General features: G+C 46.2%; 2 protein-coding genes across 2 annotated transcripts in view; both read left to right on the top strand.

Annotated features, from left to right (window-relative positions):
• The window catches only part of CACNA1B (calcium voltage-gated channel subunit alpha1 B), a gene marked incomplete at both ends in the record, with an annotated part of 192014 nt that overhangs the window by 86811 nt on the left and 89259 nt on the right, over positions 1–15944 (top strand). Inside the window, 2 exons of the mRNA XM_080708432.1 lie at positions 2757–3365; positions 4024–4241. Coding sequence (XP_080564558.1) covers positions 2757–3365; positions 4024–4241 — 827 coding nt within the window. The remainder of the gene's footprint in view (positions 1–2756; positions 3366–4023; positions 4242–15944) is intronic.
• On the top strand, positions 9625–10509 carry LOC308271820 (cyclin-G1-like; the record flags this gene model as incomplete). Its single annotated transcript, XM_080708420.1, has 2 exons — positions 9625–9711; positions 9886–10509. The coding sequence occupies 2 exons, from the start codon at positions 9625–9627 to the stop codon at positions 10507–10509; spliced, it is 711 nt and encodes a 236-aa protein (XP_080564546.1).

Below are 15944 nucleotides of genomic sequence, written 5' to 3'. Positions count from 1 at the left end.
GGCCCTTGGAAGCCCAGATTGAGCCAAGTTGTCTTCCCACAAGGCCTGGTTGCTGCTGGCTTTTGGGGCCCAAAGTCTCAGGAAAGCCTATGGGATCCTGAATCACTAGCCTATGTGGTAGAGAAAGATCTCAGTGCAGGTATGGATGGTATCATAGCAGGGCTGCACCACACTGTCAGCAGTTATGGGAGTGGCCATCTGAGCCCAGAGGGCTCAAAGCAGGGCCACAGAGATCCCCCAGACTCCTTTTGCAGCCTTGCGTTTGTCCAGGGTCTGAGTCAGATGTGGCTGGGTTTGCAACCACCAGCTGGGGCCAGGACACCATTCCTCCACATGCTGCCTTAAAGATCCCTTTTAAAAAGCCAGGCCTGGGCTGGAGCTGCCAGCAACGCTGCACAAGAGCTCAGAGAGCCAGGCTCTTGTTCTCAGGTGCGTGAGCTGCTTGTGCAGCTTGGTGGGGAAGGAGAGTGGGAGACCTGTGCTGGCCAAGCCGGGTAGAGGTCAGTGGAGTTTATGTGCCAGACAGAGCAAGGCCAGAGTCACTGACCAGGGAGGGGCAGGACAACTCCCACACCTGCATGGAGGAGAGGCCTGATGTGTGTATTTCGATGGATTTATCCTGAGAGTAGCCCAGTGGTGCTGACTGGGTTGTGGTAGATGCAGTCTTTGGTGATACGAGGGCAGATGGACCAGAGAATTGGGTGCTACCATAGGTGGGCGGGCAACCCTCTCTCACTACTGGTCAGTATTGTGCTCCACCTGGGCAGTCAGGAGGGGCCCTGCCAGGCCAGTGGCACCTTCAGCCCCAAACACCGTTTAGTCTCTTCCCGGACTCAGGTGGTTCTGGGAAAGAGACAGTGCCGGGCAGGGCTGAGGGTAGAGCTGTGCAGTCTGGAGCCCATATCTGCCTGTGTGCATAGCACTTAAGTTGCCAGTCACTATGTGGTCCCTGATGTCTCTAATGTCCATCTTTTCTGGCAGAACTGCAGTGCTGACCCCAGGCTGTGGCGTCATCTGAGTGACCCACCTCCCTGCTGACCAAATGGCTCACAGTCCAGGCCCGTCTTGGGCTACTAGATTTACTAAGGCCTGAGGCAGTGACCAGCCGGCAGCCCTCTGGGCTCCCACACCTGGGGAACGCCCACCACGGCTTGCTTCCATTTCATGCCAGCCAGAGTTGAGAGGTGGGCCCAGCTGGGGGTGGGAGATCTGTGGGTCTGTTGCAGAGCACCCCTGGAGTGGGGGAGAGCTTTGGGGGGCAGGTGGCAGCCAAGACTGAGGACCAGCAGATGGCTCCCACAGGATGCTCTGCCTGTCTCTGCCCAGGCTCCCAGCTGAGGCACAATTCCACACCCTTCAGCTTTTATACTTCCAGGGGGCTTCCCCAGAGTGACTCCCCACACCGGAGAGGAGACAGAATTTGTGCTCCATCCATCCCAGACAGGCTAGGCTGACTGCGAGAACATCTCCCACCTGCTGACTGTCCCCGCAGGTGTAGCTGGGCCTAGTTGTTAGGGCAGTTGGGTCTGGCATGGCCTTGAGTCTTCTTTAGACACTCTTCTCTTCTGCCCTGTATGCATCTGATCCTGGCTCCACCAGGGGCTCACTCTGGACCCCAGGCAGGGCATGTTCTGGCTCTAGGCTGTGTCCCTCTGGGGCACAGGAGTAGCACGTGTCCTGAGGGGTGGCAAGGGCTGGCTGTGGTGGGGTTGGCGCCCAGAGCACTAGTGTGGTGGCTGTCATTGTGAGTGCCAAGGCTGTTCCTTCTTTGGTGGTCTTGTTCTGCAAAGAACCAGTTGGAAAGAGCATCCCATGTGATGTGTGCTGTGGAGCCCACATGTGCTGTGTGAAGAGGGTCCTGTGTTGAGGCTGGAGGGTAGCCTGTGCAGTGAGAGCCATGCACAGACCACTGGCCACCCCTGATGCTGAGAGGCTTCAAGGGCCAGTCTGACCCATCCCTGGTGGAGGGAGGGTCTCCCCAGGAGCCAAGAGAGAGGAGGGCGTTGTGACCATGGGAGGGAGTACCCTCAGCTCCAGACCTGGCTTCTGGGCCCCTGGCCCCTGAGTCCCGTGGTGATTCACCTGTCTGGGCTGACCATCTTGGGAAGCAGCTGAGGCTCTGTCTACTCCCGAGAGGGCGAGCTGCCCTACCAGCGGCCACTGGGCGCCGCACCAGCCTTTTCTTGACTCTCATCCTTCTCACTGGTGGCTCTGCACCTGGGAGGTGCGATGGGGGAGAAGCTTTGAAAGTGGCTGGCCGCTGGGCCTCTCCTGGAGCAGCTCAGCTAGGGGGCTCTAGCAGGCCAGCGCCACAGGGAGGCTGCAGGGGAGCCCCTTCGTCTGCCCACCCATTACACAAGGCCCGCCCCTCCCCCAGTTCTGGCCTTCTTGGCCCCCTGCCCAACTCCCTCGAAGCTGTCTGCAACTCCTGCTGGTGCCTCACACCCCCGCTGCCCTGTGCCCTGGCTCTCACAACCACCGCCCATGTGCTCAAGAGTGGCCTCCAGGGTACCTCCCCCTACCCAGGAATAGCCCCTGCGACCCCGCAGGCCCCAGTGGGACAGCACAGGAAGTGTTGCTGACTTTGGCGCCTGGGCACTCCCCACCAGATCCGCGTCATTCTGCCAGGGGTGGGGGCTCCTGCTGCCTCTCCTCCCCTGCCCCCGTTGCCATCCCTCCATCGCTGTGTCCATCTGTGGCTTCCCTGCGAGAGAGCGGGCGGGCCGGGCCCCGCGCTCACCCCCGTCTCCCCGCAGCAGGCAGCAGAACTCCGCCAAGGCGCGCTCGGTGTGGGAACAGCGGGCCAGCCAGCTGCGGCTGCAGAACCTGCGCGCCAGCTGCGAGGCGCTGTACAGCGAGATGGACCCCGAGGAGCGGCTGCGCTTCGCCACCTCGCGCCACCTGCGGCCGGACATGAAGACGCACCTGGACCGGCCCCTGGTGGTGGAGCCCGGCCGGGGGCCCGCGGGGGGCCCGGCGCGGCCCGAGCCCGAGCCCGAGCCCGAGCCCGCCGAGCCGCCGCGCCGGCACCACCGGCACCGCGACCGGGCCGCGGGCCCCGAGCACGGCGGCCGCAGCAAGGAGTGCCCGGGCGGCCGGCGCCACCACCGCCGCGGCTCCCCGGACGAGGCGGAGCGCGAGGCCCGGCGCCACCGCGCCCACCGGCGCCCCGAGCCCGGCAAGGACGCCGCCAAGGGCGAGCGGCGCGCGCGGCACCGGGGCGAGGAGCCCCCGCGGCGGCACCGCGCCCGGCACAAGGCGCCGCCCGCCGAGGCCCCGGACAAGGGGGCGGCCGAGAGAGAGCCCGGGGAGAAGGAGGGCGAGAGCGCCGAGGCGGAGAAGGACGCGCGGAACCACCAGCCCAGGTGCGTGGCGGGGGCGGCGGGGCTGCGCGAGGGGGGGCTCGGAAGTGCCAGCTGCTGCTGGAAGGCGCCAGGAGATGAGGGGCTTAGGGGGGAACCTTGCCTGGGGGCCGCCGCCGGGAGAAAAGCACGCGTTGGAGAGGCCAGAGCCGGGAGGCTGCCCCGCGGGGGCACCAGGAGGAGGTCCTGCTGAGTGGCCAGGACTACTGCCCTCCCCCGACTCTACAGGGCGTCTGGGTTTGGGCGTCCGAGGCAGAGACCAGCGCCTCTGCATTTGCTGAGCGAGGCAAACCAGCCAGCACCTGCCCCAGGAGGCGCTGTCTTTGGGAGCAGCATTCTGCGTTGGGCCCTTGGCTTGGTGGGTGACCTGGGAAGGCATCCTGTGCCAGGCTTATTCATTCGGAAAACACCCTGTCCCATATATATATATGATGCCAGCAGTGCCCGGCTGTATGCCAGGGATAGACAGATGAATTAACCTTTACCTACCAGTTTGGCTTTAAAGACTCAGAAGTCTATGGGTGGTAAAACTACAGAACGCGAGTGGCAGAGGAGGTGGTCTGAAATTTGCCTGTCCGGGATAGAGGTATAAGGCTGGGTTTTGCAGACCAAGTAGGAGCTTGGAGCTACACCAGATTCTGATATGCATTCTTGGTTACAGTGAGCCTCACTGTGACCTGGAGGCCAGTGGGGTATTGGGTGTTGGCCCTGTGCATACACTGCCCAGCACCTGTCTTCAGAAGGTGGAGGAACAGCCAGAGGATGCTGACAACCAGCGGAATGTCACTCGGATGGGTAGTCAACCCTCAGACCCAAGCACGGCGGTGCACGTCCCAGTGACACCGACTGGCCCTTCTGGGGAAACCACAGTCGCTCCTAGTGAGTATCTCCCTGTGCCCTGGGCAGGGCCCACCTTCTGCAGTTCCGGCCACCCCTTCTCCCCTGCTTCGTGTGGCTGCTGGGGACTGGCTGGCCTCTGTGAACTGCTCTCGAGCTGGAGAGAGCCCCTCACCATGGGCATGTGTCCCTCGTTACCCCTTCCTTTCCAGTGCCCCACAGGCAACTGGAGGTTGAGCTCTATTCTCCCTTTCAAAGATGTTTTGATGGCCAGCTAATGCTGGGCACTGGAACCCAGAAGAAGGTGGCCAGCCTTCTCAGAAAGCCAGACTGCAAAATACAAGCTGCCCGCAGCCCCTCTTGCTTGTCCGGATGCTGCTAACTGTGGCCCCGGCCTTGGTGTGATGAGGGCTGGTGGGAGGAGGCTCTGGGAAGCTGCCTCACACATGCTGTGTGCCCTATAGCCTGCGTGAGGCTACTGGCTCTTGCCTGAGCTGCCCTCCCTCTTCCCTCAGTCACTCACACTGCATGAGAACCGCAGGGAGCAGGCACTGAGGGTGCAACTGATCAGCCCTAGAGGCAGTGGCCCAGGCGGCAGACGCAGGTCCCTTACTCGGTGGGGAGGTCCATGGGCATTTTATGTGCACCAAAATGGAGGAGGAGATTTTCCTTCTCAAGCATAGTGGAAGCCTTCCAGGGGGACAGGGGAGAGACTGTGCGGAAGGGCAGAGAGGCGTTTAGCTCTGGAGAAGTCCAGGTAAGCCCAATCAGGTGCCCACAGGCATGCCCATGTTTGCAGATGTAGCCACAGGTAGACAGGCGCACACACCTGCTGCTCTTTCTTAGTCATCAGCTGGGTCTGTGGGTGGTGTGCAGCCCACTGGGAGGTGGGAGATTTAGCTCTCAGCCTTTCTTTCCTTTTGGCTTCCTTCAGAGAGAGTTGATCCTGGGCATTCCCTGGTCTCACTGGGCACCAGTGGGGCTGTCTTCCCAAGCCCCTGGTCTGGTTCTCCTGGATCAGGTTAGGATTAATTAACCCAAGTCCTGCCTGGCTTTTGTCTCTGGAGTCAGATGTGACCCTGTCTCCACTCCTGCTCAGCCACTGATCTTTTTTTTATCATCTCCATGGTTTTTCCTTTTCCAAAATGTCATGTGGCTTGAACCATATAGTATGCACCCAAGGTCCTCCCTGTCATTTTGTGGTTTGATAGCTCATTTCTTTTAGCATTGAATTGATATTCCGTTGTCTAGATGTGCCACTGTTTATCTATTGGCCTATTGAAGGGCATCATGGTTGCTTCCATTTTTGGTATTCATGAACAAAACTAGTATAGATGTTCACATTCAGGTGTTTGTGTGGACATAAGGCTTCAGCTCATTTGGGCAAATATCTGAGAGCATGATTGTTAGGTTGTATGGTAAAGCTGTGTTTATTTTTGTAAGAAACTTCCAAATTGTCTTCCGGTGTGGCTGTGTCATTTTGCATTCCCACTGGAATAAATGGGCGTTCCCATTGCCCCGCCTGGAGTCACCAGTGTTTGGGTTTTATGCATTCTGATTAAGTATGTGGTGGTATCTCTATTTTAAGTCGCAGTTCCCTATGATATGTGAGCCTCTCTCCATGTGCTCATTTGCCATCTGTTTATCTTCATTGATGAGGTATTTTTGCCTACTTTTTTAGTTGCTTGTTTTATTATTGCTGGACTTTTAGGGTTCTTTGTATAGTTTGGATACAAGTTTTTTTTTAATGAGATATGTGTTTTATAAGTATTTTTTCTTAGTCTGTGGTTTAGCTTTTTTTCTCTGAATATATGGTGTTTGGGTTGTTATGGTTGGGAGTCAGTCTGATCTTTGTTATTATTACTGCTAGAAATAGAAATCTAGCTACTGATTGTTATATTAATTATGTATTCAACTTTTTTGTGGTATTGGGAATTGAAGCCAGGGGCATTCTATCTCTGAGCCACACCCCCAGTCCTATTTTTTTATTTTAAAACAGGGGTCTCACTAGGTTGATGAGACTCTTACTACTTGCTGAGGATATCCTTGAACCTGTGGTCCTCTTGTCTCAGCCTCCCAAGTCCTGGGATAAAAGGTGTGTGCCACTGTACCCGGCTATGTTCAACTTTTCTGATTCCTCAAATTGTTAGGTTTAATGTTGCTTAATGTTCTTTGTTTTTTCCAAATATATTATGAAAACTTCTACAGATATTGTCATAGTTCTTCCTTCTCAAGCCTTAGTCCTCTCATTATTGTTTGTCTGACTGCACTGGCTAATACACTGTTAGGCAACAATAGAATTCGTGGTTACCCTTATCTTGTTTTTTGCCTATACTAATTTAATGATTCTGGTTTGGGACATCAGTGGTATATGTGTGTGAAATCACATTATAGTATCCATTAATTCCTATTTCAGTAAATATTTTCATCTGGCAAAAATGTTGAATTGTGTTGAATGTCTTTTTAGCATCCCTAGAGAGCATATTTCTCTCCCAGATATGGGGATGGGTAGTGATGGATTTCCTGATACGGAGCTGTCTTTGCAGATGAAACTCGCTTGGTTAGTATGTTTATTTTTACTGTGCTGCTGGATTCTGTTGAATATTTCCTGAGCTCTCTGGGTGGATGCCGTTAAGTGAGGTGTGTTCTGTAGCAGTCTCACTGCATTTAAGCACCATAACTATGCTATCCCTGGAAAGCATATGTTCTGAATGGGAATCCCGCTTCCCATTATTGGTTTAGGTTTGTTAGTGTTGAGGATGGAGCACAGGGCCTCACACAGCTACGGTAGAGTTCTACCACTGAACTTAGCCCTTTTCTATTATTTTAAGTGGTAAGAAATTAAAGCGAGTTATAGGTAATTCAAAACTCCCATTCAATTTCCTAGTATATAAGTAAAACATAAACACTTTAGCACATAAAATGCTTAACACATTTTTTTCCTGATCACTAGTTAAAATTGCCACTGGTATGCTTTGGATATTTCTTTTATTGAGACTTACTGTACTTTTCAAAAACATCCGTATATGATTTGGGTTACATCCCAGCTGAATTTGGACTCTTCCCTGAGAGGTCTCCCCACCACCATATTACTTTGTTGGAAGCATTGTATTGAGTTGAGGATATACACATCTTTCCTACAGGAACATCAGCCATGAAATCCAGTAAGATTGCAATGCTCTATGTATATCTATGGGACAGTTGAAGTATCATTGAATTACTTGGCCGTTAAATAGTAAAATTACCCTATGAAATCATCCATGTCTGGTCTTTTTCTGTAGGATATTTCCTTGATAATATCTCTGATTCTATTTAGATACTGGTCAGCTTAAACACAAGATCCCTGCGATGAGATTGATGAGTTATGTTTTCTTTAGAGAGTATCCACTTAATCTTAGCTTTCAGGTTTACTTGCTTAAACTTATGCAAAGGAGTAGCTTAAGTTCTTTAATTTCCTTCTGGCTCAGTGTTGTTCTTCCTTTTCAGTTTTTAACCTGTACAGTTTTTTGTGTTTTCCCTTTTGTTCTTGGTTAGATTGTTTTGGCAACTTACTGATTTTGTAGATTTTTGTAAAACAAAAACCAATATTTTAAGTTATTGATTAATTCTGTAGTTTGTTTTAAAATCATTATTTTCCATTTTGTCTTTAGGATTTCCCCTGCCTTCCTTTTGTTCTGCATTTTTTTTTTCTTTTCTAACTTACTGTGGTGCTGAGGATGGAACCCAGGGGCATTCTACCTTTGAGCTGCACCTCCAGCCCTGTTTTTTATTCTTTACTTTGAAATGGTCTCACCAAGTAGCTGAGGCTGGCCATGAGCCTGCGATTCTCCTGTCTCAGCCTCCCCAGTACTGGGATTACAAGCATGCACCACCACTCCCGGCTTCCTCTTCTAACTTTTTGAGTTGACTATTTTGTCTTATTCTTTATTTTTTCATATGATTGTTTAGGGGTATGAACTTTCCTTAGATTAGTCATTTAATTTTTTTCCAAAGATTTTGATATGTGGTATCTTCATCTTTTTTTTTTTTTTTTTTTGCGGGTCTGGGGATGGAACCCAGGGGCATTCGACCTCCGAGCTACACCCCCTGCCCTATTATTTATTCTTTATTTTGAAACTGGGTCTCACTGAGTTGCAGAGGGCCTCGCTAAGTAGCTGAGGCTGTCCGCGAACCGCGATCCTTCAGGTCTCAGCCTCCCAAATGGTGGGATGACAAGCGTGCCCACCACACCCGGCTGGTATCGTCATCTTAATAAAACTTACAGTGAGTTATGTGATTTTGGTTTATATTTGGCCTAGGCATGTGCTTATAGATTAATTGGGATTCTTATGTAGACCGTGCACATGTGGTTGTATTTATGCCCTTTCTGACCCGTGGGCCTCAGTTCTCTCTCTTCTTCCCTCGGTGGCGCCTTCCAGCCTGGTGCTGAGTAGCGGTGGTGAGACTGTCGCCCTCCCAGGGACCGTTCATTTTTCATGATTTTAGTGCTGTTGCCTGTAAGTTTTTTTTTTTTTTTTTGTGTGTGTGTGTGTGTGTGTGTAGATGTTCTTTATCAAGTCAAGGAAGTTTCCTACATTCCTCTTTTTCTAAGAGATTTTGTCAAAGGATTTTTCTGCATCCATTGGTGTGATGAAGCTTTTCTTTTGTTAATTTGGCTGCTTACAGTGATTGAGTTTCAAATATTAAGCTGGCCTTGGTCCCTGAGATGAACCCTGTTGGTTATTGGATGTAATTATTTCTGTGTATTGCTTAGTTCTATTTGCTACTACTTGGTTAAGGAGTTTGCCTCTTAAGTTCATGAGGGATTTTTTTTTTTAATTTGTGCTGTCTTTGTCTGGTGTGGGTATCAGAGTAAACTGGACTCATAAAATGTTTTTAATTTTATGGAATGATTTCTTTTTCTGCTTTCAAGAGTAGATTTGTTACACGGGCATGGTGGCGCACACTTGTAATCCCAGCATTTGGAAGGCGGAGACAGGAAGATCGCAGTTCATGGACAGCCTCAGCTACTTAGCGAGGCCCTTTGCAACTCAGTGAGACCCTGTTTCAAAAAATAAAAAGACTAAAAAATAGGGCTGGGGGTATAGCTTGGAGGTAGAATGCCCCTGGGTTCCAACCCCAGTACCACACACACACACACACACACACACACACACACACACACACAAGATAAGTAGATTTGTTGAATTGGTATTAATTGTCCTTCAAATATTTGATAGAGGGGTTCAGAGCTGACGCTGGGGTGGACCGTGTCACCTCGTAGGCATTGCCGAGACCTCCACCCAGGACAGCTCTCCTCCCCGGGCCTCTCCCCTCCCGCCCGTGAGCCCTCGCCTCCTTGGCTTCTCGGAGCATTTAGCGTGGGGCGAGGTGAGAGTAGGCCCGGGGAGGGTGGTTACCGCAGCGGAGCCACATCGCTGTCAAGATGATAGAGGTACTGACAACTGACTCTCAGAAACTGCTACACCAGCTGAACACTCTGTTGGAACAGGAGTCTAGATGTCAGCCAAAGGTCTGTGGCTTGAGACTAATTGAGTCTGCACATGACAGTGGCCTCCGAATGACTGCGAGACTAAGGGACTTTGAAGTAAAAGATCTTCTCAGTCTGACCCAATTCTTTGGCTTCGACACGGAGACATTTTCTCTAGCTGTGAATTTACTGGACAGATTCCTGTCTAAAATGAAGGTACAGCCCAAGCACCTTGGGTGTGTTGGCTTGAGCTGTTTCTATTTGGCTGTAAAATCAACAAAAGAGGAAAGGAATGTCCCGTTGGCAACTGACTTGATCAGAATTAGTCAATATAGGTTCACAGTTTCAGACTTGATGAGGATGGAGAAGATTGTATTGGAGAAGGTGTGTTGGAAAGTGAGAGCTACGACTGCCTTTCAATTTCTGCAACTCTATTTTTCACTCATTCAAGATAATTTGCCATTTGAAAGGAGAAATGGCCTTAATTTTGAAAGACTAGAAGTTCAACTTAAGGCATGTCACTGCAGGATCATATTTTCTAAAGCAAAGCCTTCTGTGTTGGCATTGTCTATCATTGCTTTAGAGATCCAGTCTCAGAAGTGTGTAGAATTAACAGAAGCTGTAGAAAGTCTTCAGAAGCATTCCAAGATACACAGCAGAGATTTGACCTTCTGGCAGGAGCTCGTGTCCAAATGTTTAACTGAGTATTCATCAAACAAGTGTTCCAAACCGAACGTGCAGAAGTTGAGATGGATTGTTTCTGGGCGCACAGCACGGCAACTGAAGCATAGTTACTACAGAATAACTCACCTTCCGACAATTCCCGAAACAGTTCCTTAATTCATAAATTTGGTTGTTATTCTTTGTACAAGAAAAAGTTTCCAATTCTATAGTTTTTTTATAATTGAATAATTACAGTATTATCTTCAAAACAAAATGGGTTTGTAGTAGCAAAGGTAAAAAGGTCACTGGTGTAATCAGCGAATGTGGGAAGGCATTTACTACGTAAAGGGCACAGCACCCTAAAAGAAAGGGATTATTCAACCTCTGTACATTTGCTACCCCTTCATTAGATTGTCAGCTCAGAAAATTGCATCCTCCTCAATAGCCTGAATTTGTAATGTAGCATGACACAATATTTTCTTCTTTTTTTTATCATTGCACATCATCTTGCTGTATGTAGGACCGTAAGCTCTAGCTCATTTAAAGTTATATGGGACTATGAGTAGGACAAGAGGACCAAAAGTGTGACCCATGTATGAACAAATTTGAGATTGTTAGCTTATAAGAAAAATCACCAGGTATTGTGCTTAAAAAAAGTAACAAAAGGTGGATGATCAGCCAGGTGTGGTGGCGCATGCATCTAATCCCAGCATTCAGGAGGCTGAGACTGGAGGATCATGGTAGCCTCAGCTATTTAGTGAGGCCCTCCACAATTTTGTGAGACCCTATTTCAAAATAAAGAATAAAATATAGGGCAGGGGATGCAGCTCGGAAGTCGAATGCCCCTGGGTTCCATTCCCAGACCCGAGGGGAGGGGTGGGGGAAGTGGATGATCTCCAGACCCAGTTTCTAAAAATTACCAGGGGATGTCAACACTGTAGTATAAAAATGTAAACTTGGTCACTGCAAATTTGCTATACCTTCTTGCCATCTAAATTTAACTCACAGGAAAGATTCCTCTTAAAAATAAATGTTAGGGCCAGGCATGGTGGTGCACACTTGTAATCCCTGCGCTTGGGAGGCTGAGACAGGAGGATCACGCAGGTTCGAAGCCAGCCTCTGCTGGCTTAAGAGACCCTGTTTCCAAATAAAATATAAAATAGGTCTGGGAGTGTAGCCTGGAGGTAGAAGGCCCCTGGGTTCCATCCCCAGTACCACCAAAAAAATAAAAGTAAATGTTAATGTTTAACGTACCTACATATGATTATGAATTTGAGGTATGAACAGTTCACTTTTAACAGCTAGTAATATTTAAGCAGACTTATAAGTTGGGTTTTTTTGTTGTTGTTGCTTATATTTGTTTCAGTAAAGAAACCCTCTTCTCAGATGCCTTTCTATACAGCCCTGAGCTATGGATTTTTTTAATATTATAGTGGATTTAAGCTAAGAAGCCTCAAAACATCCTAACTAAATTAGCAGGATGTTCTCAGGCTTGAGAAAACTGCCAAATATTATGCTATAGTAGTATTGTGTTTAGATTTTAATTCATCTGTGAAACATTCAAATCAGAGCTAAAGGCATAAATGTGAACCATCAATAAACTTGGGAAGGTAAACTGAATCTTCACTTCTCAACTTTCTCTATCAGATCAACAGATTGTATTTAGTTGTTGTTAATGGTAACCTACCTAATTTAAATATTAAAAATTTAAATTATTTTTTTTTGTGGTACTGGGGTTCCTGGAAACCCTTCTACCTCCGGGCTACACTCCCAGACCTATTTTTACATTTTTATTTGGAAACAGGGTCTCCTAAGCCAGCGCGCGCGGCTGGCTTCGAACCTGCGCGATCCTCCTGTCTCTGCCTCCCAAGCGCGGGGATTACAAGCGTGCGCCACCACGCCCGGCTAAAAATTTAAATTCTGAGGTTTACATCAAAACCAGCTTTTCACAAATGCATGAGGGTTAATACTCTAGGCAACGCAAATGGTTTCTTGGCACTAATAACACAAGAAATAGATCTTCTGAGATGAGGACTTTAGTGCTATATGAGAATTACATTTAAATTTGAAAGTATTTCATATAAAGCAAAAAGCACAGACCTAGTGAGTTTGGCAATATTATCTTTAATATTTCTTCTAGAAAACAGGTGATATTTGTATCCATTATAAAAATTTTTATACTGAAACCTACCGCCTCAATCTAATCCCACAGAAAAATTTTCTTTTGTATTAGTAACTCAAAACGATTACTCTGACTATTTCCTTTACCCCATTAAAGTAAGTTCAGGCTAAATTAAGCACTCCTGAGGGTTTGCTTTTTTCTTTTTTACTACGGGTTTTTTTTTTTAATAAGACTTTGTTTCTAATGTAAAATTTTGTTTAAAAGGAAGAGAATATACTCTTAGAAATTTAACAAAATGAAGACGGCATCTTCACAGCTGCAGCGTCACTGAGGTCGTAGTGTTCGGCTGCTCCATGTTTTCCAGGGCACGCGAGGTGGACAGTGCTGTAGGCGGGTCCTCAGGACCGTGTGGAGACTGAGTCCATCCAGAATGGCTATAATTTTGACATCACGTTGTGGGTAAATAGCAATGAGAGATAAACCAAAGAAACAGTTTATTTTATCCTTAACCTTTGTTAAACCATATTTTGTGGATAACTCTTGAGTTTTCCCAAAAGGCTGATATATTTCATTATTTATGAAAGCATCAGATTTAATATTGAGTTGGCAGAGGTAACCTAACCAACTACCATCATGTTTGGTATTAAAGGATATACCTTTCAATAAAATTATTGAATGCAAAAAAACCCCAAATATTTGATAGAATTTTCCAAAGAAATGTGTTTTTTGGGGGGAATTTAAATTAAAAATGTGTTATCTATTTCATATTGAATGCATTGTGGTGGTCTGTGCTTTTCGAGGAAGTAGTGTATTTCACTAAAGTTGTCAGACCCTTGTGATGTCTGCATGCAGTGACAGCCAGCCTCATTCCGGTCAGTGATATTGTTGTCTTTTCTCTTGTCAGTCTTGTGAGAAGCGCGTTAATTTTGTTGTTCTTTCAAAGAGCCAGACTCTATGAGTTTTGTGGTTTCAATTTAATTAACTCTCTACTCTTCACGATTTTCTTTCTATCTGCTTTCTGCTTATTTGCTCTTCCCTTTGAGTTTCTTGAGGGTGGTAGCTTAGATTTTTGATTCAAGTCTGTTCCTCTTTTCTAAAATAACATTTAGTGCTATAAATTTTCCTCTCTATGCTGCTTCTGCTGTGTGCCGTAGGTTTTCATGTGATATATTTGAATTTTTGTTAGATTCTATTTAAAATGTTTCCCTTGAGACTTTTTGACTTACGGATTTTTTTTTAGAAGTGCATGGTTTAGTTTCCCAGTGTTTGGAGATTTTCCTGCCTTCTTTTTATTGGCTTCTAGTTTGACTACTTTGTGGTCAATAACCACATCCTGTATTATTGCAGTTCTTTAAAGTTTTTAAGATTTGTTTTATGGAATCTCTTGAGGTGTGTTCTGTGGGTGGTGGACAAGAACACGCATTTCACAGTTGTCAGGTGGAACATTCTGTGCTGGTTAGAGCCTGTTGTTTGGTGGTGTTATTCCATTTTTCTGTATGCATGCTATGTTCTTTCTAGTCTATAAGTTCTCAAAGTGGGTGATACTGCCCCAGGATGGTGCTGTGACAAAATATAGATATGTAAAAAATGCAAATCTCTATTGCTGCATCTTTCTATTTATTTGCTTAAAAAGGTAGATTTTTGGGGAGGGGAACACTGAGTATTATTTTTTTCCTGAAAAGGGGTTAGAAAGCCAGAGAAGTTTGGGAATCTATGGTAGACCCATCAGCTGTGGAGAAAGAGATGTTTCAAGTCTCCATCTATAGATATGGAATTGTCTGAGACTAAGTTGTTGCTTCACATATTTGCATTTTTTTGCTAAGTCATATTCATCTAGGATTTTCGTGTCTTTTTTGGTGGAATGGCCCTTTTATCATTGTGTAATGTCCTTCTCTGTACCTGGTAATTTTCTTGGATCCAAAGTCTATTTTATCTTATATTAATATATCTACTCTTGCTTTCTTTTGATTAATATTTGCATGATATCTTTTTCCCACCTTTTATTTTCATGCTGGCTGTATAGTTATACTTGAGGAGAGTTTCTTGCAGACAGCATATAGTTGGGCCATGCTTTTTAATATACTCTGAATTTTTATTTGGCACTGTTCATATTTAGTGCAATTATTGATACATTGGTGCTTAAGTTTGCTACTCTATTTTTGTTGCTGTGTTTTGCTTGTTCTCTCCATTTTTCATTACTTGGCTTCTTTTTCCTGACTTTCTTGGGATTACTTGGACATATTTTAGAATTCCATTTTGACTTAGTAGGATTTTTGAGTGTATCTTTTGTATAGAATGTTCAGTGTTTGTTTTAGGTATTAAACTATTCAAGTAACTGACACCAGTTTATGGGTGACATAATTTAATCTGTTTGAGTGAAGTGTAAACACTTTACCTGTCTTTACATTTCTTTCCCTCCTGTTTACCATATTTTACTTAAATATTTCCTCTATATACATTTAGAATCACATCAGAATATGTTGTCATTTTTACTTCAACTGTGAAACAGCATAATTTAGAAAACCTCAAAGGAGAAGGAAAGTATGTTATATTTACTCATATTTTTCTTCTGTTCTTCTTTCTTTCTTCCTGATATTTCAGTGTTTCTTCCTTCACTATTTTCTGTTTGGAGGACCTTGATTAACTATTCTTTGAGAGTAGGTTCATAGGTGACGAATTCTCTTAGCTTTCTTCATCTGAGAATGTCTTGGTTTTCCCTTCATTCCTGAAGGATATTTTCACTGGGTATAGAATTTTGGGTTGACAGTTCTTTTTTTTTCAGCACTTGAAAAAACGTGTGCCTCTTCCTTCTGATCTCCATGGTTTCTGATGAGAAATCTACTGTCATTCGAATTGTTTTCTTCCTCTAGGTAAGATGTTGTTTCTCTCTTGCTGCTTTCAAGATTTTTTTGTCTTTATATTTCAGAAGTTTCAGTATGATGTGTTTTGGCATGGGTTTCTTCAAGTTTATTCTGCTTGGGGTTCATTCAGCTTCTTGCATCTCTAGGTCATTGTCTTTTGACAGATTTGGAAATATTTCATCTTTTTCTGTCTTTGAGTACTTCTTTAGCTCTGCCCATTTCCCTTTTCATTGTAGGACTCTGGTGACATGATTGTTAGATCTTTGTTATACTCCAAAGGCTCCTGAGCTCTGTTGATTTTTAAATCTTTTTTCTGCTGATAAGATTGGTAATTTCTATTTCCTAGCTTCTAGTCCCCTGAGTCTCTCCTCTGTGTTCTCCATTCTGCAGCTGAGCCTATTGTCTTTAATCTGCTGTTGTATGTTTCAGTTCTAACACTTTCATTTGGCTCTTTACATCTTCTGTTTCTTTGTTGAGATTTTTACTATTCATTCATTTCAAGTAGATTTTTAATTGTCTGTTGAGCATTCTTATGCTGGCACATCTAATGTCTGTCAGAATTTCAACATCTGAATTATCCTGGAGCTGTTGTCTTTTCTTAGTCAAATCGATATCGTGGTTCTTGACAT

Source organism: Muscardinus avellanarius (genome assembly GCF_963383645.1).
Source record: "Muscardinus avellanarius genome assembly, chromosome: 13".
NCBI lineage: Eukaryota > Metazoa > Chordata > Mammalia > Rodentia > Gliridae > Muscardinus > Muscardinus avellanarius.
Note: the sequence above shows the minus strand (reverse complement) of the source record. Positions and strands in the feature narration are given on the sequence as shown.